This window comes from Nerophis lumbriciformis, linkage group LG05, assembly GCF_033978685.3.
Source record: "Nerophis lumbriciformis linkage group LG05, RoL_Nlum_v2.1, whole genome shotgun sequence".
Classification (NCBI taxonomy): Eukaryota; Metazoa; Chordata; class Actinopteri; order Syngnathiformes; family Syngnathidae; genus Nerophis; species Nerophis lumbriciformis.
The window spans coordinates 54,475,333-54,499,781 of record NC_084552.2 but is presented as its reverse complement, the minus strand read 5'-3'; the positions used below and the strand labels follow the sequence as shown (position 1 = coordinate 54,499,781).

The window sequence follows — 24,449 nt, the reverse complement described above, 5'->3', positions numbered from 1 at the left end:
GGCCCCGCCCCCTTGACTTGACAATTCAACCACGTTTATCTAATGTGTGTGCACGCGCTCCTTACGCGCGTGGTTTCCAGAAATAGCTGGGGGGGAGGGGCGCGTGCACGTACAAACTCTTCTCGTCAAGGGAAAAAAAAAGGAGGCGTTCTAAGAAAAAAAGTTGGATCAGAACCACTGGTGAAGTTCGCTGCCACGCAGTTGAGCTTCTTCAACTTAACACGAGCCCAGTTGACTGCAGAGTTGTTGCTGGTGCTGTCACGATGCTTCCGATGACGGCCAGTCAGCAAGAAGAGATGAGGCCGATGATAAAGAGGAGGACAGCTGACCCACGAAGATGCTGAGCCGCCGCCGCCGAGGTATTTCCGGCCCGCTTCTGGTGCTGCTCGGAGCGGCGGGCTGCCTCTTCTACCAGAGCCTCACTGGACAGCGGTCCGGCCCGCAGCAAGCCGCCAAAGAGCCGCCAGACAGTCCGACGGAGGACGACCGGAAGTTGGTGAAAGCCCTGGAGGGTCTGCAGGTGAGTTGCGGTCCTCAATCAAACTTGAGAACACTTTTTTTTTTATTTGATCTTTAAACAACAACAAGGGGGTCATGTGACTGATGAGTGTTAAAAACAGCTGAAGTTTAAACGGAGGGCTTTGTTCTTCTATTTTTACTTGCTAGCCTGTATGCTAAAAGCTACACTAAATATATATTTCAACTATAAAATAAAGTCATGTCCTATCAGATGTCCCACATGGCCAGCGGGCGGCGCCGGGCCTTGGTTGTGATGGGGTCACACCCACACAGTGACACCGAGGTGCAGCTCTACCATAGAGTCCTGCACGACTTGGACTATGAGGTCCACAAGTCCACATACTTTGAGACCAGCAGCTTTGTGCAGCACAATCAAGGTACCAATCAATCAATCAATCTAATTTTCTTTAATCCAGAGAGTGTGTTTTAAATGAAAGTTTGCAGGTTAGATTCCCATAGTTGTGTTGTTGAGAAGTGACTGGTTTAAAAAAGCATTCCGTTGATTGACAGTGACGCCTGTCTGCCCACCCTAAACAGGTAAACAGATGGAGAGAGGGGTGAGGAGTCTGATCTTTGCCCTGACAGAAGAATGTCCAAATGTTTTATAGTTTGTGTGTGTGTGTGTGTGTGTGTGTGTGTGTGTGTGTGTGTGTGTCTGTGTGCGCGCGGGGGCGCTGTCGTTATGGAAACCTCTCACAGAAGTCTGACCACTCCGGATGGATCCAAATTGCTTCCACATGTCCCCACCTTCAGTTCAGCGCTTTTGTTTTGACAGGCTCCTTCCTGTTTTTCTTTTCCAGCAGCCAGAATGTTCTAGAAGACATTGTGATAGATCAGGACTTTTAAGCTTTCAATTTGTTCAAAAGTCATTCGTCGAAGAGGAAATGTGGATTTTCTTTTTTTTCTTTTGAAATAACTTTATATCTATTAACTACAACAGATATTGACTTCCTGTGTATTTTGCCATGGTTACAGGGCAAAGTGGGTGGAGTCTGCTGTTGTGTTCAAGCTCCTCAGAGAGAAGTTGTCTGAGGAAGGTCGCTTTCTCGCACCTAAGGTCACACCAGATGGTGAGTTCACGTAGACGCAGACCAGCGTACTGTCACATGCTGCTCATCTGTGTGTGTGTGTGTGTGTGTGTGTGTGTGTGTGTGTGTGTGTGTGTGTGTGTGTGTGTGTGTGTGTGTGTGTGTGTGTGTCTGTCTCAGGTCAATCTTCTGCCTGGTCTGGTGGAGGCACTCTCTGCCTCAGCTCTGTGTCAGCTGACAGGTGAGTGGACCTCCCAAGTGGAGTTCAAATCAAGTTCTTTCATTCTGCTAGGTCGAGTTGAACAAAACATGGAAGACCACCTCAAAAAGTTGTTTACCTTTGGTGGTGCCTTCAAGTCCATAGGAAACAAAGTTTATGTTTTTATTGGCGGCCGTCGTTCACTTTTTCTTATCTGACCAAACCAGAGAACATCTTCACAGCAGTTTCCATATCAACAGGCTATGATGAATGCTGGTACAAGCATCTATATACTGTACATACTTATGTACATTTATACTGCATACAGAGCCATTGCTAGGAATTCTGGGCCCACTGAAAGAATATCAGTGTGTGCCCTTCTAGTGGGGGCCGTGTGTGGCAGTTTGGGCCCTGTAGCGGGATGTGGGCCCTTAGAATTGCTATTACCTTTCACCCATATATGACAGCACCGACTACATATACAAACCTGCAGTATATACATTCATAATACACGCACACACACACATACTGTATATATATTACACTTATATACATTTATATATATTACACTTATATACATATACATTGATGTGTATATATATATTTATATTTATATTACACACATATATACAGTACAGGCCAAAAGTTTGGACACCACTGCTCCTCCTTCAAGGCGTTTATTTTATTTTCATGACTATTTATATTGTAGATAGTCACTGAAGGCATCACAACTATGAATGAACACATGTGGAGTTATGTACTTAACAAAAAAAAAGGTGAAATAACTGAAAACATGTTTTATATTCTAGTTTCTTCAAAATAGCCATCCTTTGATTACTGCTTTGCACACTCTTGGCATTCTCTCGATGGGCTTCAAGCACACCTGTAAAGTGAAAACCATTCCAGGTGACGACCTCTTGAGGCTCATCGAGAGAATGCTAAGAGTTTGCAAAGCAGTAATCAGAGCAAAGGGTGGCTATTTTGAAGAAACTAGAATATAAAATATGTTTTCAGTTATTTCACCTTTTTTTGTTAAGTACATAACTCCACATGTGTTCATTCATAGTTTTGATGCCTTCAGTGACAATCTACAATGTAATGAGTCATGACAATAAAGAAAACACATGAAATAAGATGTGTCCAAACATTTGGCCTGTACTGTATATACATCTATATATTACACTTATATACTTTTATATATACACACTTATATACATTTATACTACATATACTATACATACTTGTATACATTTATACTGCTTGTATGTACTTGTATACATTTATACTGCATATATACTTTAAACTTAGAGTGCATCCCAAAAGTAATTAAAGCTGCAAGCAGTGTTGGACGGGACCGACTTTTGCTGGTGTTTCCTGCCTTTACCCATTCAACATATCTTTACCTGCACATTACCTACCTTCCCTGCATCCTGGGGTCACACTGGTGCTTCCTTCTTTCACCCATACAACATATCTTTACCCGCACATTACCTACCTTCTCTGCACAGTGGGGTCACGCTGGTGTTAGTCACTTTAGCCTAGTGTTAGACCTAAGTGTCCCAATACTTTTGTCTAGTGTTAGTCCTAAGTGTCCCAATACTTTTGTCTAGTGTTAGTCCGAAGTGTCCCAATACTTTTGCCTAGTGTTAGTCCTAAGTGTCCCAATACTTTTGCCTAGTGTTAGTCCTAAGTGTCCCAATACTTTTTGTTTCATGTCTCTAAGACATTCCTACTGAAAGTTACAGGCAGTTTTGTCTGAGTTTTCTTCCTAGGAGCAGTTGTGTCTGTGTTTTCTTCCTAGGGGGCGCTAGGGTGCAATTTTGAGATTTGGGGTTGTTTTTTTTTATTAGATTACAATTTTTGCCAGTCCTGATGTGTGTGTCCAGTTTGGTGAGTTATGAAGCATGTTAAGGGGGTCAAATTACAGCTCAAAGAGGCAAAAGTGACTGTTTTTACGAAACTTTTGTTTTGAAGGGGGAATTGCCAACTTCCTGTTGATTTTTGCTGAAGGATGTCAATGTATGAAATCTAGGTCTAAGTCAGACCTACATAGAGGTTTTTGTTTCATGTCTGTACGACATTCGTACTGGGAGTTAGAGGCAGTTTTGTCTGTGTTCTTTTCCTAGGGGCGCGAGAGCGCAATTTTGAGTTTTGGGGTTTGTTTTTTTGACTAAATCGTTTTGTTCGCAAGTACTGATGTGTGTGTCAAATTTGGTGCGTTTTGAAGCATGTTAAGGGTGTCAAATTACAGCGCAAAGCTGCGGAATAATAATTATAATAATAATAATAAAGAATAAAACACACAAAATACAATAGGGTTCTCTGTCCCAAAGGGACATTGCGGTCCCTAATTACAGCTCTTTACTTTTTCCACATTTTGTTGCGTTACAGCCTTATTTCAAAATGGAGTACATTCATTTTTGTCTTTAAAATTCTACATGCAATACCCCTTAATGACAGTGAATTTTAGCTGAGATAGGCTCCAGTGCCCCCGTGACCCCGAAGGGAATAAGGATGGATGGATATTAAAAATAAAATACTAAGAAATCACATGCACATAAGTATTCACAGCCTTTGCCATGAAGGTCAAAAGTAAACTCAGGTGTATCCTGTTGCAACTGATCATCCTTGGGCTGTTGCTACAGCTTCATAGGAGTCCACATGTGGTGAATCAGTTGGTTGAACATGATTTGAAAAGGCACACATCTGTCTGTATATAAGGTCCCACACTTGACAGTGCATGGCAGAGCACAAACCAAGAATGAAGTCGAAGTAATTGTCTGTAGACCCCTGAGACAGGATTGTTTTGAGGCGCAAATCTGGGAAAGGGTACAGAAAAATATCTGCTTCCACCATTCAGGCCTGTATGGTTGACAGGCCAGGCGGAAGCAATTCTTTCATAAAACATTTTGCCAGAATGCACTTGAAAGACTCTCGGACCATGAGAAACAAAGTTCTCATGGTCTGCACGCGGCCCTTCAACAGACCATGAGAAACAAAGTTCTGTGGTCTGATGAGACAAAGATTGAACTTTGGCGTGAATGATAGACATCATGTTTGGAGGAAACCAGGCACCGCTCATCACCAGGCCAATACCATTCCTACATTGAAGCATGGTGGTGGCAGCATCATGCTGTGGGGGTGTTTTTCAGCGGCAGGAACTGAGAGGAGTCAGGATAGAGGGAAAGATGAACGCAGCAATGTACAAAGACATTCTGGATGAGAACCTGCTCCAGAGCGCTCATCTTTTAGCAGGACAGCAACAACCCTAAGCACACAGCCAAGATATCAAAGGAATGTCTGCAAGAGTCAGGGAACTCATAGCCCAGACTTGAATCTGATTGAACATCTCTGGAGGAATCTGAAAATGGCTGCGCACTGACACTTCCCATCCATCCTAGTGGAGCTTGAGAGGTTCTGCAAAGAGGAATGCGCCAAACTGCCTAAAGATAGGTGTGCCAAGCTTGTGACATTGTATTAAAAAAAGACTTGAGGCCGTAATTTCTGCCGAAGGTGCATCAATAAATTATTGAGAAAAGCTGTCAATACTTATGTACATGTTATTAATTAATTCTTTATGTTTAATACAGGGCAGCACGGTGGAAGAGGGGTTAGTGCATCCGCCTCACAATACGAAGGTCCTGAGTAGTCTTGGGTTCAATCCTGGGCTCGGGATCTTTCTGTGTGGAGTTTGCATGTTCTCCCCGTGACTGCGTGGGTTCCCTCCGGGTACTCCGGCTTCCTCCCACCGCCAAAGACATGCACCTGGGTATAAGTTGATTGGCAACACTAAATTGGCCCTAGTGTGTGAATGTGAGTGTGAATGTTGTCTGTCTATCTGTGTTGGCCCTGCGATGAGGTGGCGACTTGTCCAGGGTGTACCCCGCCTTCTGTCGCTGAGATAGGCTCCAGCGCCCCCCGCGACCCCAAACGGAATAAGCGGTAGAAAATGGATGGATGTTTAATACATTTGCAAAAAAAAACAAAAAAAAAACTGTGGCCCTAGTGTGTGAATGTGAGTGTGAATTTTATCCAGGGTGTACCCCGCCTTCCGCCCAAATGCAGCTGAAATAGGCTCCAGCACCCCCCCCTGCAACCCCAAAAGGGACAAGCGTTAGGAAATGGATGGATGGATGGATGGATGGATGTTCACATTGTCATTATAGGGTATTATGTGTAGAATTTTGAGGACAGAAATGAATTTATCCCATTTTGGAATAAGGCTGTAACATTGCAAAATGTGGAAAAAGTGAAGCTCTGTGAATACTTCCCCGCATGCGCTGTATGCACAGTTATACTCTGCATATTTAAATATATTTGAATTGCATATACTGTACTGTACTTATATTTAGTTATACTTATATACATTCTGTGTGCTTTTGTACATTTATATACATATACATTATACTAAATACCTTTATTCATTTATGATCATTGCATACACATATGTCTATATGATTATTCTGCATATATAAACTTAAATACATTTATATCACATATCATCATCCTCTATATAGCTTAAATACTTATGTTGCATATACATACTTACATACATTCATACTCTATATAGCTTAAATACTTAAATACATTTATATTGCATACTTATATACACTACATTTATATATCACCTACAGTAAATACATTTATACTGCAAATATCCATATCCATACGCTATATAGCCTATACATATGTTTTCTCTTTTCTCTGTCAGCGCGTGGATTACCCATCATGCCTCCTGCTTGCAGTCACAACCGGACTTCCCCTCACGGCCCCGTCGGAGCTGACAGGTGCGCATGTGTGTGTTTGTGCACGTGTATGCGCACGCACCTGTTCAACACGATGTTCCGACAGCGCGTCCGCCGTGGAATCTGGCCTGGTTGCCGTGGTGAATGTTTACGTCGTAGTGACCTCCGTGAGGCCTCTGACCGCCTTCCTGCACGAAGTTGCCGTAGTGACAGACAGTCAGATGTCGCGGGCCACACAGGTAATTGTGTCAGGTGGGTCTTGCTACACCGCCGCCCCCTTCTGGTCATCACTGTCCTCTGCTCGCAGCTCAGTGGCTTCCTGCTGCAGCGACTTCCGCCAAAGACTTCCCAAGAAGCTTTGGGGCAAGCTAAGGAGGTCATAGGTCAGGTGCTGGAGGCCGCACTGTCTGCCAATAAAGAGGCTCAAAGCCTGAACAGGTGAACATGTTTTTGGCGAGAGGTGGAGCAGGATGATTGACAGGTGTGCTGTGTTTCAGGTGTGTGTTGTGTTATCAGCTGCTCACTTTCACGCTGCTCTTTAGCGGATCCATCAAGCCCCTCATCACGCAGGTGCGCAATTTTCATGTGCATGCCAGAACTTTTATTTTTGAAAATCCTTGTTTGTGGTCACGTGCCTGTGCATCATCCAGTGTGTCGTGTGATTGGTCGGTTTTGTCCAGGTGGACGCGGGTTTGACTCTGTCGGCTCTGAGTGATCGGCACTTTGACAGACAGGTCACCAGAGATGTGATCCTGGAGGACACGCTTCACTTCCTGTTGTCCTCGGAGACGCAGTCAGACGACGAGCAGGTGAGGGTCATGTGACTCGCCAAGAGCTAGGAATGATTTTTGGATGTTTGTCCCGATGTCAGCGCGGCGTCTTCACAGAGACAAGCGGCGTCCGAATGTCTGCAGACGACTTTCTTCTTCTGCGTCGCTTTCACGGTCACGTGATGGCGCCGAGGTCCTTCCAGCTGGTAGCGAACATGCAAGTCTTTGTCTTGGATCAGTAGGACGTATTGACGTGTGACACCGTGCAGGTGTGTCCCGGCGAATCTTCGTCCCGCGGCGCTTCACGCCTGTCCGACATGCTGCTCGCCGTCGTTCGCCATCACGGGAGCGTCGTTGGCAGGTGAGGCTCTTTGGCTCACGCCCCTTTTTCCCACATGCGCTAACAAGCCCGTCTTTGTGCTGCAGGGCCGACCAATCAGATGCGGCGGTCAATCAGAGCACAGGTAAGGCATCGGCTTGACGATGGCGAGGTTGGCGTTCTGGCTTGTGATTGGCCGCCTGTGCTTTTTTTTAGGTTCATGCGTGGACGCCCGCCTCCGTCAGATCTACACCGACCCCCCCCTAACACTGAGCCCCCCCTTCAGCCCCCATTTCAAGGAGTACCACACAGAAGTGACCTTTGACACGCTAATGATCAGAGTCCGCGCGGAGCCCGCCAGCGCCGCCTGTGGCGTCCGCTTGGACGAGCGGCGAACTTCCAGGTGAGACCGACGCTCACCTCTGACCTTACAGTTGAGGCAGTTGATGTGATTCCCCCTCCTCAGAGAGTTCACCTTCCCCGTCGGCCTGGGACACAACCGCGTCAACATTCTGGTGACGGACGAGGCCGCGTCGCCGCCGTCCGTGGTGGCCGTCTACACCGTGCACGTGTACCGCGAAGGCCGGCCCAGCCTGCCAATGTTTGGGGACCATGTGACCTGCGGCTATGTTCAAGTGAGTCAGCGGACCCACCCCCAGGAAGTAGAGTAGGAATAGGAAGTACAATGTATTTCCTCTTTTTGTTACTTTTATTGATAACTGAAGTGCCGTAAAGAAAAACAATCACTGTGTGTTGTGTTGTGTGTGTGTGTGTGTGCGAGAGTGTGTGTGTGTGTGTGTCCCGTTTGAAGGCGCTCTCTGAGCTCAGGTATGAACAAGAAAATCCCTGTTAAGTTTTCTTGTGTCACTTTGTTGCGAGCTGTGGCGTCGGCGTGCAGAATGTGGCGCCGCCGCGTTGAAAGCGGCGGCGGGCGCAGCAGAAGAAGAGGAGGAGTGTATGCTGGGATGGATCACAGAGCGTGTGCGTGGTTCTGGTGTGTGTGTGAGGCGGCGGGCCGGCTCTGAAGTCTTGACCAAACGCGGCGGCTCTCATGGGGCCTCGCTGCTGAGCTGGTCGGGTTTATTTGACCCTTGACACCACCTGCTTCCACGTACCAGAGAAGAACGCTTCAAGTTTTACCTTAGCTTACTTTAGCTTAGCTCTGCAAAAAAAAAAACAACCCAAAAAACCCAAGTAGACTTAAATTGACAACAAGTCCTTTGGGTCGTTTTTAGGATTGTGGACTCGTGGTTCTTCCGAATCGCCCCTGTGGTCTGGAACCGTTTTCCAGACCAACCTATCCACTTCCTGCCTGCACTTCCGGACATTCTCCAGGTGTGTTGGCAACCTTCACTTGCTGATGACGTGGAAGTATAAAAAATATCCATTTGTCAGGTCGCTGGTTGGTTCCGTGCCTCAGCTGTTCTGACAACAGGACGTGTGATTGGCGGAAGGTTGCCTGGCAACCCGACAGTTGCTATCATGGAGTGGTGAAGCGCCCCCTGCTGCAGGAGTGTATGGCAGGTAGAAAGGTGAGGTTTTGAGATGATGACCTTCAAATGCTTCCTTCTTTCCTTCATTCCTGCTTACTCCGCCCCCCTCAGGTGTTGTTCTTGGGGGACTCAACCAATCGGGGCATGATGTACTTCCTGATGGAGCGGCTGAACTCCAGCTTGGTGGACTGGGACAAGGCCCACGAAATGCTAGTCTACAAGAACCTGAACCACGGTCGGACGTGGGTCAGCTACTCGTATTATCCTCAGTTCTGGTTGGACCACAAGCAAAGGCCCACCTTCAAGCAGGCGCTGACCCAGCTGCTGCAAAGGTGGGGAGAGGCCATCCTCTTCCCATATGATGCCTTTCTGACGTGTCACATGTGCATCGTAAAGGTCAGGACCTCTGATGAACTCTGAGATGACCGTGTTGGTGGTGGGAGGAGTTCAATGGCTCAACAGCAAGCACCTGTGGATGGTTCGTGAGGTTCTGGATAGGTGAGCTGTTCAAATGATGTCCTTCAAAAGTAGCGTCACTGAGGTGTCCCAATTCTTCTCAGTGAGTCTCTCAGTGGAGTCCAAGTGGTGGTCAAGTCTTTGGGAATGGGCTTCCATCTTCCTGTGGACGGGATCCGATTTCGCAGTCCGGTTTGTTAAATTTTCCTTGTAAAACTGTTTTTTGCCCTTGTCACCGTGACAACTTGCTAGAACTTCTTCTTGGTGGTCGCTGATCTTTCAGAAGGAGATCCAAAAGCTTCCCAGAGAGAACCAGAATATTATCACTGCTGCAAAGCATCACGGCTATGAGGTGATCGACACATTGGCCATCACGATGGGTCGCTACCAAGACTTCCTGCCGGGACGTTGTGCGTGCCACTTCCATCAGGTAAACGGCAACTTTTCTCCAACGTCACTCTAACCGTCTCACACCAACGCTTGTCTCCTCATGGTCGCCAGGTGGACAAGTTCTGTGCCGAGTCGGCCCACCGCACAACCCAACCTGGAAGCCAATCAAACGCTGCAAACATTCCCTCAAAAGTGAAAACCAATACCTCGTCCTATCATGTAATTGGAGCTGTGAACCAGGTGTACGCCGACATCCTGCTGAGTCGCCTGTGTCCGAGTACGTAAACTAACTTACAACATCTAAGACAGTTATCATATGGCCCTAGAACCCATGGGCCTCAATAATATGGAGCTAGAATAAATAAAGGACCTACAATCACCTATAACATGGACCTACTATCGTGGACCAAGAATAACAAGAAGATGAACCCACACTCATAGGCCTGGAATAACTGGTGCATGGACCTACGATAATCTAGGAAATTGACCGACAATCATAGGCCTAAAATAACTAGAACATGGACCTACAATAATCTAGAAACATCTACAACATGGATTCATCCAGACGCGAACCTATACATAATCTACAATCATAGACCTAGATTAACAAGAACATGAGCCTACAATCACAAACCTAGATCAAGAACCTAGAAACGTCTCGCACATGGATTTACATTCATCTAGACATGGACCTAGCTGTATCTACAACACGGATTGATAATCATGGACCTCGAACATCGATAACATGGATCTAAAATTAACGAGAGCATGGACCTTCAATCATAGTCATAGTAACATCAAGAACATGGACCTCGATCATCAAGGACATTGACCTAGATCAACCTGTGGACAATGGACCTACAACCATGGCCCCAAAAACATCAATGACATATACCTACAATCTTGGGCCTAGGCCATCTAGAACATTGATCTACACTCACCTCGGACATGAACCTAAAAACATATAGACTCGTGGCTGCAGAAACATCTAGACCATGGACCTACAATCACCCAGCACATGAATCTAGAAACACTAGAACAGGAGCCTAGAAACGTATAGATTCATGGCTCTAGGATCATATAGAATGTGGATTCTAAAACATTGACCTAGAAATAGCTAGATTCATGGCTCTAGAATAATCTTGGCATGTAGCTATACAACCAGATCGTTGGTCCAAGAAACATCTACAACTTGGACCCAGGTTAATCAACAACATGGACCTATAATTGAGGGCTTCGACCAGGTTTATTGACCTAAAGTTCAAATAGGTCAAGAAGCTACAGAAAATGTACTCAAGCTAAGAACCTTCTGAGAAGCAACATCCTCTGCAGTGGACAATTTGCATCCTATAAAACAGCAGACTTTTCTCCCAAACTTTTGCAATGCGTACAAAAGTAATAGGGCAAAGATAAACATCTACTGCAGAGGATGCTGCTTTTCAGGAGTATATATATATATGTATGTATGTATGTATGTATATGTACATGTGTGTATATGTATATGTGTGTGTGTATATATATGTATATATGTGTGTATATATATATGTGTGTGTATGTATATGTGTGTGTGTGTATATATATATGTATGTGTGCGTGTATATATATATATATATATATATATACATATATGTATATATATATATATATATGTATATGTGTGTGTGTGTGTATATATATATATATATATATATATATATATATATACAGTATATGTGTGTGTGTGTGTGTGTGTGTGTGTGTGTGTATATATATGTATTGATGTGTGTGTATGTATATGTGTGTGTGTGTGTATATATATATATATATATATATATATATATATATATATATATATATATATCCTGATGATTGAGGGAACCCCCTCATGAAACAGGCCTGTAGAGATGAAGTAGTCTTGTGATTTTTTTCCCACACATACATATATATATATACATATATACAGTATATGTGTGTGTGTATATATATATTTATGTATATGTATATATGTATATGTGTGTGTGTGTGTGTTTATATGTATATGTGTGTGTGTATATATATATATATATATATATATATATATATATATATATATATATATATATATATATATATATATCCCCCAGGAATCAATAAAGTACTTTATATTCTATTCTATTCTATTCTATTTATATATGTTTACATTCATATATGCACAAACACGCACACATACGTGTATATATGTGTGTACATTTACATATGTGTTTGTGTGTGTGCATATTTGTATGTAAACATATATATATGTACTGTATATGTGTGTGTATACAGTATATGTATGAACATATATATATATATATATATATATATATATGTACTGTATATGTGTATATATGTATGAACATATATATATATATATATATATATGTGTTTGTGTGTATATATATATGTGTGTATATATGTATGTAAACATAGGTATGTATATATATGCATATATACATACGTATATATATATATATATATATATATATATATATATATATATATATATATATATAGCTGCAGTTTTCTCGATCATGTTGTATATCCATGTATATTATGTGGTTTTCTAATGGAAGTAGAATCGTCTGACATCAACTTATATACATCAATATGATATTAATACATATGCATATATTAATAAACATACAAATACAAATTTGATATACAAATAAATTCATAATTTGTATAAATACTATTGATAAAGATAAGGTGATGTGAGACAATTCTACTTCCATATTTTCTGTTCTATGTTTTATAACTATATATGTTTTATGTGTGTTGTTTTCTAGCAGGTTGCACATATGTTGTTTTCTATTACATGTTGTATATATATTTTCTATATGTTTATATTCATGTATGTTGATGTGATAGATGAACTAATGAAGCATTATTTGTATTTTATTATTGAGTGAACTTGTGTTCTATATCTATATGTAGGATTGTATATCTAAGTGCATTTATATAAGAAGCTACAGTAGAATTCTCTTTCATCTTCAGCAGTTGAGTGAAAACTTTCAGCCAGGTCACGTGACTCTCATAAGCGTCACAGCACTGGCCGATGACGTCATTGTCTTTGGACACCTGGCCGGCCCAATGAGGACTCTTCTGGACTGGACCTTCTGCCGCCGCTTGCAGTCTCGTCCGGGATTTGTCTTTGGATCAGAACCGACGGCGGCGGCGCTCCAGAGCGCGGAAAGCCGCCATGCAGCCACTGGCACGCGCACGGGCATGAAGACGCCGCGCGGCCGACATGGAGACGAGCCGGGTCCGAGGCGTGTGCACGCTGACTGCGCTGCTGCTGCTGCTGTGCGTGTGCGTGTGGCCGCCGAGCTGCGGCGCCAGCTGGATGTGAGTACCCGCGCGCACGTGCACTTTCCCGCGTCAGATGAATATATCTCAATTAATAATAATCAGGCTGAATTATTATGTGTGAAGACTTACATCACTCCTGTTGTCAATTGGCGCATTTACTGTTCTATAAATTGGACTATAATAAACTAATAATCAGATTTATTTCTCATTTCATGATTAGTTCTAATTATTACAATAATACTTTTTAAATGCGAAAAAGTAATATTCAACAACTTCTTATTCTAATTATTTATAATAATAATTAGTATTCTGATTATTATTATTATGATTAAGTGTTAATATGTTTTTATATTTACAACAATTATTTCTAATAATTATAATAATTATTCAATCATTATTCGAATCACGCTAGTAATGTGGTAAACAGAAATTAAATTAACGGTTATAATTATTAGACGTCGTTAGTATAAGTATTAATTTGTTTTTAATATGGAAAGTGTTATCAAGATGATAAGAATTGTGATTATAAGTTAGTATGTATTTTCACACTAATAACTTCTAATAACTAACTTTCCGATCATGCAGAAATTCGAATCATCATACTTTTTAATAACTCCTAATAATAAGAAATAACTTACAATCATAATTTTAGTCATTATATTATTTAGTACGTTTACTAATAATTTCTATGACTTCAAATCATTATAGGTCCAAACCTCTTTAATCCTGAAATAATAGAAAATACAACATTTTTGTAATAGCCATAACAACTTTTAATACTTACAATAATAAATTGTATTAATAATAATAATAATAATTGATTGGATAATGCATGTGACTAATTATAAGTATGCTGCAGGCCACATGCTCTTGCAGTTAAGCCAGAAAATACATTTAAAATTGTAGTTATTAATAAAGTGTTTCATCCATGAAGGAAAATATTACGTTTTTCAGCTTCTAGAAATTTCTGTTTTTCCCCTCCCCAATTCTGTGATCATCTTGATAGTCAAAGAGGAAAGATTAATTTGCCTCATCTTAATTTTCCCTGCCTCATTCTTATTTTTACTGCCATTTCTCTCACTTTGTGGATTATTTTCACTCTTATTTCGCTATACCATCTGCGCTACGCGGACTGTTTCAGCAACTTTAGGGTTCCAGGTTCGATTCCAGCTTCCGCCGTCCTCGTCACGGCCGTTGTGTCCTTGTGCCCTTGTGCAAGGCACTTCACCCTTGCTCCTGACTTGTCGTGGTTACATGGCAGCTTCCGCCATGGGTGTGTGAAGGGTGAATGTGATGTATAAAGTAAAGAGCTATATAAATACAGACCATTTACCATTTTATTTGGAGTCGCTCTGATTATTTATTTTGTGCCAGATGGTGGCTGTGATGTTTATTTTTAATTTAAATGACACGTATGAGTATTTGCGGGTGAGCGAGCGTGTGGTGGGTTTGACTTTTGGATATTTTAGACTCTTTGTATTTGACTTTTAATACGCATTGTCTTGGTTATCATTAATAACTTGCGAGGAGCGATCGCATTAGTCATTCTATGACTTGGCTGTGTTGCATGCTTCGGCTACGTCCACAAGGCACCTGTGTGAAGTTGGCAACCCCACCTGGTCCAAATCTCCCCAAACGTGTGTCCCAATTGTTTGTGCTGTACACGTTTGTGCTGCAAACACTTTTCGCATGTGCCGTTACGGTTTTTAAGTTTTTAAGCAGGGGTGTCAAACTTGTTTTCATTGAGGGCCACATCGCAGATATGTCTGCCCTCAGACTTGTAAATAGGATTTATTTTTAAGTAGGGATTTGGCTCTTGATATTGCATTATTGTCTAAGCATTTGATTATTCGCTTTTTTTACGTTTGTTAAAAAAAAAAAAAGATTTTAGTGTAAAAAAAGCGTTTTTATCGTAAAATTTGCAATGGTTTTTTACGGCATATTACTGGAAATGGAATCGAAAAACAGAACCATTTTTTTTTTTTTTTTTTTTACAGTAAAATCTAGAGTTATTGATTTTATAGTGTGTTACTGTAAACACAAACAGTACCAAAGTTGTTTTTTAGTAAAAAAAAAAAAAACCTGGCAGCTAAGTTGCCAGAATTTTACCGTAAAGTCTATTGTCATTTTTACAGTGCACACAATTTGATAACTTCTTTTGAAATCAATGAAGTCAAGCTCATATTCAAGTACTTACTTTAAAAAATATGATAACATTGTGTATCATTTTTAGCTAATATTACATTTTAAAATATATGTATATAAAGATAAGCATGCAGTTTATGTGTCTTTTAAATATCTAAATGAAAAGAACAAATACATTTAGTGAGAAAATATTCTTTATTAAAGCATATTATTACCATTTCGCGGGCCAGATTAGTATATTTTCTGACTAGTGATGTCATCTAGCCGCCCCACCTTGTCAAAATCAAACTTGTCCCATTTGTTTGTGTTGCAGCTTTTTTAGTTTTTAAGTTGTTAACGTTTCAATATTCATAACCAGCCCACCACCTTCTCAAAACCTCACCAAACCAGTCCCAATTGTTTGTGCTGCAAAATTTTTTGGTCCAACTATTATTGTTTTTAAGGTAACCTATTATGTTATTGACATGTCATTAACATATTATTATTCATAACTACACCCCCAATTACGTCGGAATCTCCCCAAACCTCTCCCATTCAGTTTTGCTATTCATTTGTGCTGCACAATTTTTGGTCGAACTATTATAGTTTTGAAGTTATTAACAAATTATGAATAATAGCTAGCTCTATGAAATGTAAGTGTCATGAACGGTTTAGCTGGATTAACAGGAGTGAGGAGGAAAATAACGAAGAATGCATTGGCGGGGGGACTGAGCCACAGGGAACGAGAAGCGTGAGTGGAGCCAAAGCAGAGGAGATGCACATGACTGGAAGGGTGAACCATAAGGAAATCTACTGATGCCAAGTCAAGAGACAGGAGACCTCAAATAGTGCGGAGCAAATGAGCAACAGGTGTGCACGCAAGCGGTCACGCCTATAGTGACCCAGAAAACCAGGCATTGCAAAAATAAGATAGGCTGCCAGGTCATGACAGCTATAAAAACTATAAAAGTGAGACCCATTTTTTTTGCAGCAGCACAAACATAGCAGAAATAATTGGGACTGGTTTGAGGAGGTTTTGAGAAGGTGGATGTGTTGGGGGGGAGAGGGATTACGAATCATAATTTGTTATAACTTAAAAACTATAATAGTTAGACCAATTATTTTTGCAGCACAACTGATTGGGACAAGTGTGGGGAGATATGGACATTAGGTTCAACTTCACACAGGTGGATAACAGAACGTTAATAACTTAAAAACTATAATAGACCAAAAAGGTTTGCAAATATATATATATATATACATATACGGACACATTTAAAAAAAATATATAGACAACATATTTTTAACTGATGGACAAAAGACATGGAAAAAAACTGTTTAAAAAAAAAAAATAGTGTTAGTGTGGACACAGTGTGTCCGACTACGGTCAGAGGTGGGTAGACAGCCAAAAAGTGTATTCCAGAAAGAGTACTGTCAAGTAGCCTTCAAAATAATACTTTTTTGAATAAAAGTAAGTCTTCAGGGAAAAAACTGCATGCACATACTGAGTAACTGGTGAGGAACTTTTCATTGATTTAGTAGACATTTTTTTAATGGTATTTTCACTACAACCGTAGTTCGTGTGTGTGTGTGTGTGTGTGTGTGCGTGTGTGTGTGTGCGCGCATGTAAGAAACAGAGACACTAGCAGGAGAGTTTAAACTGTTTTTTATTGAGGGCCATATTGCAATTATGGCTGCCCTCAATAGTAATAGTCAATATGAAAATAAACATATAATAGCCACGTTTTCCATAGGCAACTATTTTTGAATAATTACATTTTTTTCCCAAGAGATTGATGGATAACTTGATTTTAAACAGTAATTCCAAGTGACAAGCAGATATTTGAGTACTGCATTTATTTTTGATAACCAAAACATTTTTTTGTAACACCTTGTTGCATGATCAGATTACAATAAAGTGCAGACCATGCATGTCAAAATTGAAAGAATAAATACCTTTAGCCAGAAAGTGCTTTATTATTTACAGCCTTTTGCAGGCCACATAAAATAACATGACGGGCCAAATTAAAGGATGTGGTGAAGCACATAAAATGATGTGGTGGGTCACTTAAATTCATGTAGTGGACTGCATATAATGACGTGTTGGGCCACTTAAAAGGGAGTAAAATACCATGATGTCATAAGGCCTCTTAAAATGAAGTGGCGGGCAACTTGAGAAATATAATCTTAGAGAAAAATGTAATTTAAAACATTTGTACGCACGTACAACACTTAAGACCTTCAGTATATCAGTATGTGGAACTAAATTATGGAATGGATTAAGCAAAGCAATCAAACAATGTACTAATATGATCCACTTCAAGAAACTCTTCAAACTTAAAGTGTTTACAAAGTACAAAGAAGAAGAACCATGATAAACATTCTGAATTTATTTAATTCATCCATTCTTTCACTCTCAAAATAATCTTACTTATCTCATCAAATGAAATATAACTTACTTCACCAATTATTATTTATTTATTTATTTTATATTGTGATTACTTATGGAGTATATTGTGAATAAATTGAGAACAGGAAGTGAACTAAAGTTTTGGCAACTGTTATGTAAAAGAAAATTAAAAATTAAGCTCTGCTTCTTCCTACTCCTTTTTGAACATGTTGAAAAGAGAAACTGGAAATTGTGATGTATCATGTTGTATGCTTGCATGTTCGAAATAAACTCAAACTCAAATCAAACTTTAAAATCAATTGGCGAACCAGATAAAATGATGTGGCGGGCCCACAGCATGTACACTACAGCATATATGACAAAATATGCACATTTTACAGTCACTTATGACGATATAACAGAGCTATTGTTAGCATATGTGCAGCTAAATCATAAAACGCAGTACCTACAACTTACCGCAACATGTTTTGTATAGTTGGAAGTGAAATTGTTTTTCCTAATTTGTAAGTAAACGTTGAAGAGTTGTGCTGCTTCGTCTGAAATTCATGTCCCTTTTTACAGTGTGTAGTTTGAGTGTGTGTGTGTGTGTGTGTGTGTGTGTGTGTGCGTGTGTGTGCGTGTGTGTGTGTTCTGGCAATGCTTACTTAATGGGGACATCGCTCTGTTTACACAGTCACCTTTAGGGGACCTCTGACGGTATGGGGACAAAAAACAGGTCCCCTAAAGCAGTGGTCCCCAACCACCGGGCCGCGGCCCGGTACCGGTCCGTGGACCGATTGGTACCGGGCCGCACAAGAAATAAAAAAAATAAAAAAATATTTTTTTAATTATTTTTTTTATTATATCAACATAAAAAACACAATATATACATTATACATCAATATTAGGGATGTCCGATAATGGCTTTTTGCCGATTTCCGATATTGTCCAACTCTTTAATTACAGATACCGATATCAACCGATATATGCAGTCGTGGAATTAACACATTATTATGCCTAATTTGGACAACCAGGTATGGTGAAGATAAGCTACTTTTTAAAAAAAATTATGAAATAAGATAAATAAATTAAAAACATTTTCTTGAATAAAAAAGAAAGTAAAACAATATAAAAACAGCTACATAGAAACTAGTAATTAATGAAAATTAGTACAATTAACTGTTAAAGGTTAGTACTATTAGTGGACCAGCAGCACGCACAATCATGTGTGCTTACGGACTGTATCCCTTGCAGACTGTATTGATATATATTGATATATAATGTAGGAACCGGAATATTAATAACAGAAAGAAACAACCCTTTTGTGTGAATGAGTGGGGGAGGGAGGTTTTTTGGGTTGGTGCACTAATTGTAAGTGTATCTTGTGTTTTTTATGTTGATTTAATAAAAAAACAAACAAAAAAAACCCCGATACCGATAATAAAAAAATCAATACCGCATTTATCGGCCGATAATATCGGCAGGCCGATATTATTGGACATCTCTAATCAATGTAGATCAATACATTCTGCAGGGATAAGCACATGTAAGCACACATGATTGTATTTCTTTATGACAAAAAAAACAAAAACAAAAAATATATATATATAAAAAACACCACTGCCCTAAAGGGAAACTTTTTTATATGATAGTCAGATCCATTCTGAAGATGCCTAAGTGCAGGATTTGCTTTAACATTTAAATGGTGAAACTTCCTATAAGAGGATAGCTGTAGTGCTGAAATCTGAGGATCATGTCATATTTAATTTGAACTTTTTATTTTTATTTTTTTAAATGGTTCTCAGTAGTCACATGCAAATTTGTGTGAATTATGCAACATTATTTAAATTTGGTCCTCATGAACCATATTAACTCTTTTTCCCCAGGGTCCCCAGTAAGAATGATCAGCACATTACTTCATCAATCCAGAGATTTAAAGACGTGTATGACCTAACTGGGCAGTGTCCATTTTACCAAAAATTTTTTATGCCTCCTCAACCTGTAGAAAGGGTGGTCCCCACAAGTGATGATCAAAAACTTGGTCCCCATTACAAATGATAACCTGTGTGTGTATATATATGTATATAAATATATACATTTATGTATGCATATATGTATGTGTGTATGTATATCCATCCATCCATTTTCTACCGCTTATTCCCTTCGGGGTCGCGGGGGTGTATGTATACATTATGATACATGTGGTGATCTGAATGAAACTCAATGTAATAGAGTCAAAGTAGAGTTTCTTCACAAAAATACGCAAGGTTGAGCAAAAAGTATATTGCATTGAAACCAGTCTGACAAGTACAATGCGTCTAAAAGTTACTTTAGTAAATGTAAGTGAGTTAATGCAGTGCGTTACTTCACACCTCTGAATCCAACCCATACTTGCCAACCCTCCTGATTTTCCCGGGAGACTCACGAACTTCAGTGCCCCTCCCGAAAATTTCCCGGGGCAACCATTCTCCCGAATTTCTCTCGATTTCCACCCGGACAACAATATTGGGGGCGTGCCTTAAAGGTATTGCGTTTAGCGTCCTCTCTTACCTGAAACCTTCACCCTTTAACAGCCGCATGGTGTCCTCACTCAGGTCCACATGCTGTCCAGTGAGGACAGCCTGTCGTCACGTCCGCTTTTCCTCCATATAAACAGCGTGCCGGCCCAGCTATATACAGGTAAAAGCCAGTAAATTAGAATATTTTGAAAAACTTGATTTATTTCAGTAATTGCATTCAAAAGGTGTAACTTGTACATTATATTTATTCATTGCACACAGACTGATGCATTCAAATGTTTATTTCATTTAATTTTGATGATTTGAAGTGGCAACAAATGAAAATCCAAAATTCCGTGTGTCACAAAATTAGAATATTACTTAAGGCTAATACAAAAAAGGGATTTTTAGAAATGTTGGCCAACTGAAAAGTATGAAAATGAAAAATATGAGCATGTACAATACTCAATACTTGGTTGGAGCTCCTTTTGCCTCAATTACTGCGTTAATGCGACGTGGCATGGAGTCGATGAGTTTCTGGCACTTCTCAGGTGTTATGAGAGCCCAGGTTGCTCTGATAGTGGCCTTCAACTCTTCTGCGTTTTTGGGTCTGGCATTCTGCATCTTCCTTTTCACAATACCCCACAGATTTTCTATGGGGCTAAGGTCAGGGGAGTTGGCGGGCCAATTTAGAACAGAAATACCATGGTCCGTAAACCAGGCACGGGTAGATTTTGCGCTGTGTGCAGGCGCCAAGTCCTGTTGGAACTTGAAATCTCCATCTCCATAGAGCAGGTCAGCAGCAGGAAGCATGAAGTGCTCTAAAACTTGCTGGTAGACGGCTGCGTTGACCCTGGATCTCAGGAAACAGAGTGGACCGACACCAGCAGATGACATGGCACCCCAAACCATCACTGATGGTGGAAACTTTACACTAGACTTCAGGCAACGTGGATCCTGTGCCTCTCCTGTCTTCCTCCAGACTCTGGGACCTCGATTTCCAAATGAAATGCAAAATTTGCATGGTTGGGTGATGGTTTGGGGTGCCATGTCATCTGCTGGTGTCGGTCCACTCTGTTTCCTGAGATCCAGGGTCAACGCAGCCATCTACCAGCAAGTTTTAGAGCACTTCATGCTTCCTGCTGCTGACCTGCTCTATGGAGATGGAGATTTCAAGTTCCAACAGGACTTGGCGCCTCCACACAGCGCAAAATCTACCCGTGCCTGGTTTACGGACCATGGTATTTCTGTTCTAAATTGGCCCGCCAACTCCCCTGACCTTAGCCCCATAGAAAATCTGTGGGGTATTGTGAAAAGGAAGATGCAGAATGCCAGACCCAAAAACGCAGAAGAGTTGAAGGCCACTATCAGAGCAACCTGGGCTCTCATAACACCTGAGCAGTGCCAGAAACTCATCGACTCCATGCCGCGCCGCATTAACGCAGTAATTGAGGCAAAAGGAGCTCCAACCAAGTATTGAGTATTGTACATGCTCATATTTTTCATTTTCATACTTTTCAGTTGGCCAACATTTCTAAAAATCCCTTTTTTGTATTAGCCTTAAGTAATATTCTAATTTTGTGACACACGGAATTTTGGATTTTCATTTGTTGCCACTTCAAATCATCAAAATTAAATGAAATAAACATTTGAATGCATCAGTCTGTGTGCAATGAATAAATATAATGTACAAGTTACACCTTTTGAATGCAATTACTGAAATTAATCAAGTTTTTCAAAATATTCTAATTTACTGGCTTTTACCTGTATATATATACACACCCCCCTGCTACCCAAACCCCGCCCACCTCAAACCCCCCATCTCCCGAATTCGGAGGTCTCAAGGTTGGCAAGTATGCAATCGAGCTTTCAGAAATGCTGGTTGTCTAAATTGAATGTTGGTTCTCGCCAGGTTGTTGGGTTTGAGTTCTGCGGGTCAAGCCGACGAGGCAGGCTGCTCTGAACTTCCTCTGAGTGCCCAGCAGAGGGAGGTGTGCCGAAAAAGGACTTTTCTGATCCCCAGCATTCGGGACGCTGCCCGGCTGGCCATTAGCGAGTGTCAGAACCAGTTCCGACACGAGCGCTGGAACTGTTCCACCCGCCAACACCCGTCCGTCTTTGGCCACGAGCTGACAAGCGGTGAGAAATGGCTTCTATTTATTTTTTACTTTTATTTTGAAGGAAAGCAGTTCAAGCTTCTTCCTCTCGCTCAAAGGAACCAAGGAAACAGCCTTCCTTTACGCGGTGATGGCGGCCGGGCTGGTCCACGCCGTCACGCGCTTTTGTAGCCACGGCAACGTGAGCGAGTGCGGCTGCGACGCCCGCCTGAAGGGGGCGGGTTCTCCCGCCGAGGGTTGGCACTGGGGAGGCTGCTCGGACCACGTCCAGTACGGGACCTGGCTTAGCCGCAGGTTCATCGATCATGCCGCCAAAAACACGTCGACCGACGCCAGAGGCCACGCCCTCCTCAACATGAACGTGCACAACAGCGAGGCGGGGCGCCAGGTTCGCTGCACCTTCTTCGTCTTTTTCTACGGTTAGTCTTTTGCTCATCGTGTCCTTGTTTGCCCTGCAGGCTGTCGTCATGACGATGTCCACCGACTGTCGCTGTCACGGCGTGTCGGGCTCGTGCGCCGTCAAGACGTGCTGGAGGACCATGGCGCCGTTCGGCCAGGTGGGCGGCTACCTGAAGGAGCGCTACGAGCACAGCGTCCAGCTGTGGGCGGGCGGCAGGAGGAAAAGCAAAAGAAAGGAGCCGCCACGGCGCCCCCCGGTGGACAAACACCAGCTGGTCTTTATCAACAAGTCGCCCAACTACTGCCTGGAGAACCGCCGCTGGGGCGTGTTCGGCACCAGGGGGCGCCGCTGCAACCGCACCTCCAGCGGGCCCGACGGCTGCAAGCTGCTCTGCTGTGGGCGTGGCTACAACACGCACGTGGAGCGTCACGTGCACCGTTGCGCGTGCAAGTTTGTGTGGTGCTGCTACGTGCGCTGCAGGCGCTGCGAGAGTATGAGCGACACGCACACGTGTAAGTGAGCGCCGGTGCTGCCCCCTGGTGGTCACCTGCTGCCTTGGCGCTACGCGGACAATACGGCTCCCGCAACTGACTTCTTTCGCTCGCCCCTTGGACTCATTGGTGCTAAATCTTCAACCAAAAAAACTGAAAAAGCAGATGGAGAAGTTTAGAAAATAAATAATTTTGCTTTAATGAATAACAACTATTTTGTGCAGTACCATTTTCAGCCACATGGGGGGAAAACTTTGCCCTTTTTTACTTGGGAGAAAAAGTATGTTTTATTGACTTTTACTTAGACAAACTTTAATGATCCAAAAGGGAAATTGTTCCACACAGTAGCTCAGTTACAAAGGATGGAAAGTGTAAGGATTGAAAGGATAATGCAGGTATAAAGTAGTCTAAAAATGTACCTTAGTAGCAATATAAAATATAACATTTGTAATATTTACATATTATATATACAGTATATGATATATATACTGATGTATTATATTTTTATATAATATATACCAATTACCATGTACAATATTGCAGTATATGTAACAGCTGCAGCATAAAACAGGGCTGTTGCTAAGAATTCTGGGCCCCCTGAAAGAGTATGGATGTGGGCCCCTTTAACCCATTCATTGCCACCTTCAATTGTCTTGTTTTTCGGTGTTCTTGACGGGGCCTGGTGTGATGGACCCAATTTGTGTCCTTTTCTTTTTACGATTAAGGACTTAACAAGTCAGAGTATTATTATGTAAATTATGTATTATTAGTCGTCCTATTCTCATTTCACTGATTGCAACATGTTATTACACCTCTGATTGTAAATACATTTTCAATCAACCACTCAACAAACAGGTAGTGGGTATTTTATTGCATTTAACAATCAAGGATTGATATGCAAAAAACAAAGTTTCCTGGGTTAAGATAGTCCACAGGTAAATATGTAGCATTTACCTAAAATTTGCAAGTAAATCAAGGAGCACATGGAATACGTTGTTCTAAAACAAATATCAAAAACATAGCCTCATATAATCTCAATTAAAGTTTAAATTGAGTTATAAAAATGTTTAACATATCAATCAAAGTTCAATCAAAGTTTATTTATATAAACCTTAATCACAAGTGTCTCAAAGGGCTGCACAAGTCACAACGACATCTCAGATCCCCCATCAGGGCAAGAAAAAACTCAACCCAATGGGATACAA

The 24,449-nt window shown here is 41.4% G+C and overlaps 2 protein-coding genes across 4 annotated transcripts; both read left to right on the top strand.

Moving 5' to 3' along the window:
• The first annotated feature begins 57 nt into the window (after positions 1-57).
• Positions 58-13,050, top strand: cped1 (cadherin-like and PC-esterase domain containing 1). 3 transcript variants are annotated; one of them, XM_061959681.1, is made up of 22 exons: positions 58-520; positions 731-896; positions 1,495-1,589; positions 1,728-1,788; positions 6,458-6,533; positions 6,598-6,730; positions 6,799-6,929; positions 6,989-7,061; positions 7,172-7,300; positions 7,363-7,467; positions 7,531-7,622; positions 7,688-7,725; positions 7,797-7,983; positions 8,047-8,215; positions 8,816-8,915; positions 8,976-9,112; positions 9,185-9,405; positions 9,470-9,571; positions 9,634-9,721; positions 9,816-9,959; positions 10,031-10,196; positions 12,911-13,050. In XM_061959681.1, exons 1-22 carry the CDS (start codon positions 338-340, stop codon positions 12,919-12,921), a joined length of 2,607 nt encoding a protein of 868 aa, XP_061815665.1. In that variant the 5' UTR covers positions 58-337; the 3' UTR covers positions 12,922-13,050. The 3 variants fall into 3 exon arrangements, with proteins under 3 accessions (XP_061815665.1, XP_061815662.1, XP_061815663.1); XM_061959678.1 differs by having other exon boundaries at positions 9,813-9,959; XM_061959679.1 differs by having other exon boundaries at positions 9,813-9,959; positions 12,914-13,040.
• Positions 13,051-13,119: 69 nt separating this feature from the next.
• wnt16 (wingless-type MMTV integration site family, member 16) lies at positions 13,120-24,009 on the top strand. Its single transcript, XM_061959683.1, has 4 exons — positions 13,120-13,261; positions 22,149-22,375; positions 22,452-22,741; positions 22,812-24,009. Exons 1-4 carry the CDS (start codon positions 13,164-13,166, stop codon positions 23,271-23,273), a joined length of 1,077 nt encoding a protein of 358 aa, XP_061815667.1. The 5' UTR covers positions 13,120-13,163; the 3' UTR covers positions 23,274-24,009.
• The last annotated feature ends 440 nt before the right edge of the window (positions 24,010-24,449 follow it).

Coding starts and splice junctions, on each gene's coding strand:
- wnt16 (XM_061959683.1), top strand. CDS start 13,164: ATGGAGACGAGCCGGGTCCGAGGCGTGTGCACGCTGACTGCGCTGCTG. Junction 13,262..22,148: donor AGCTGCGGCGCCAGCTGGAT/GTGAGTACCCGC, acceptor GGTTCTCGCCAG/GTTGTTGGGTTTGAGTTCTG. Junction 22,376..22,451: donor TGGCCACGAGCTGACAAGCG/GTGAGAAATGGC, acceptor TCTCGCTCAAAG/GAACCAAGGAAACAGCCTTC.
- cped1 (XM_061959678.1), top strand. CDS start 338: ATGCTGAGCCGCCGCCGCCGAGGTATTTCCGGCCCGCTTCTGGTGCTG. Junction 1,789..6,457: donor AGCTCTGTGTCAGCTGACAG/GTGAGTGGACCT, acceptor TTTCTCTGTCAG/CGCGTGGATTACCCATCATG. Junction 6,534..6,597: donor GGCCCCGTCGGAGCTGACAG/GTGCGCATGTGT, acceptor ATGTTCCGACAG/CGCGTCCGCCGTGGAATCTG.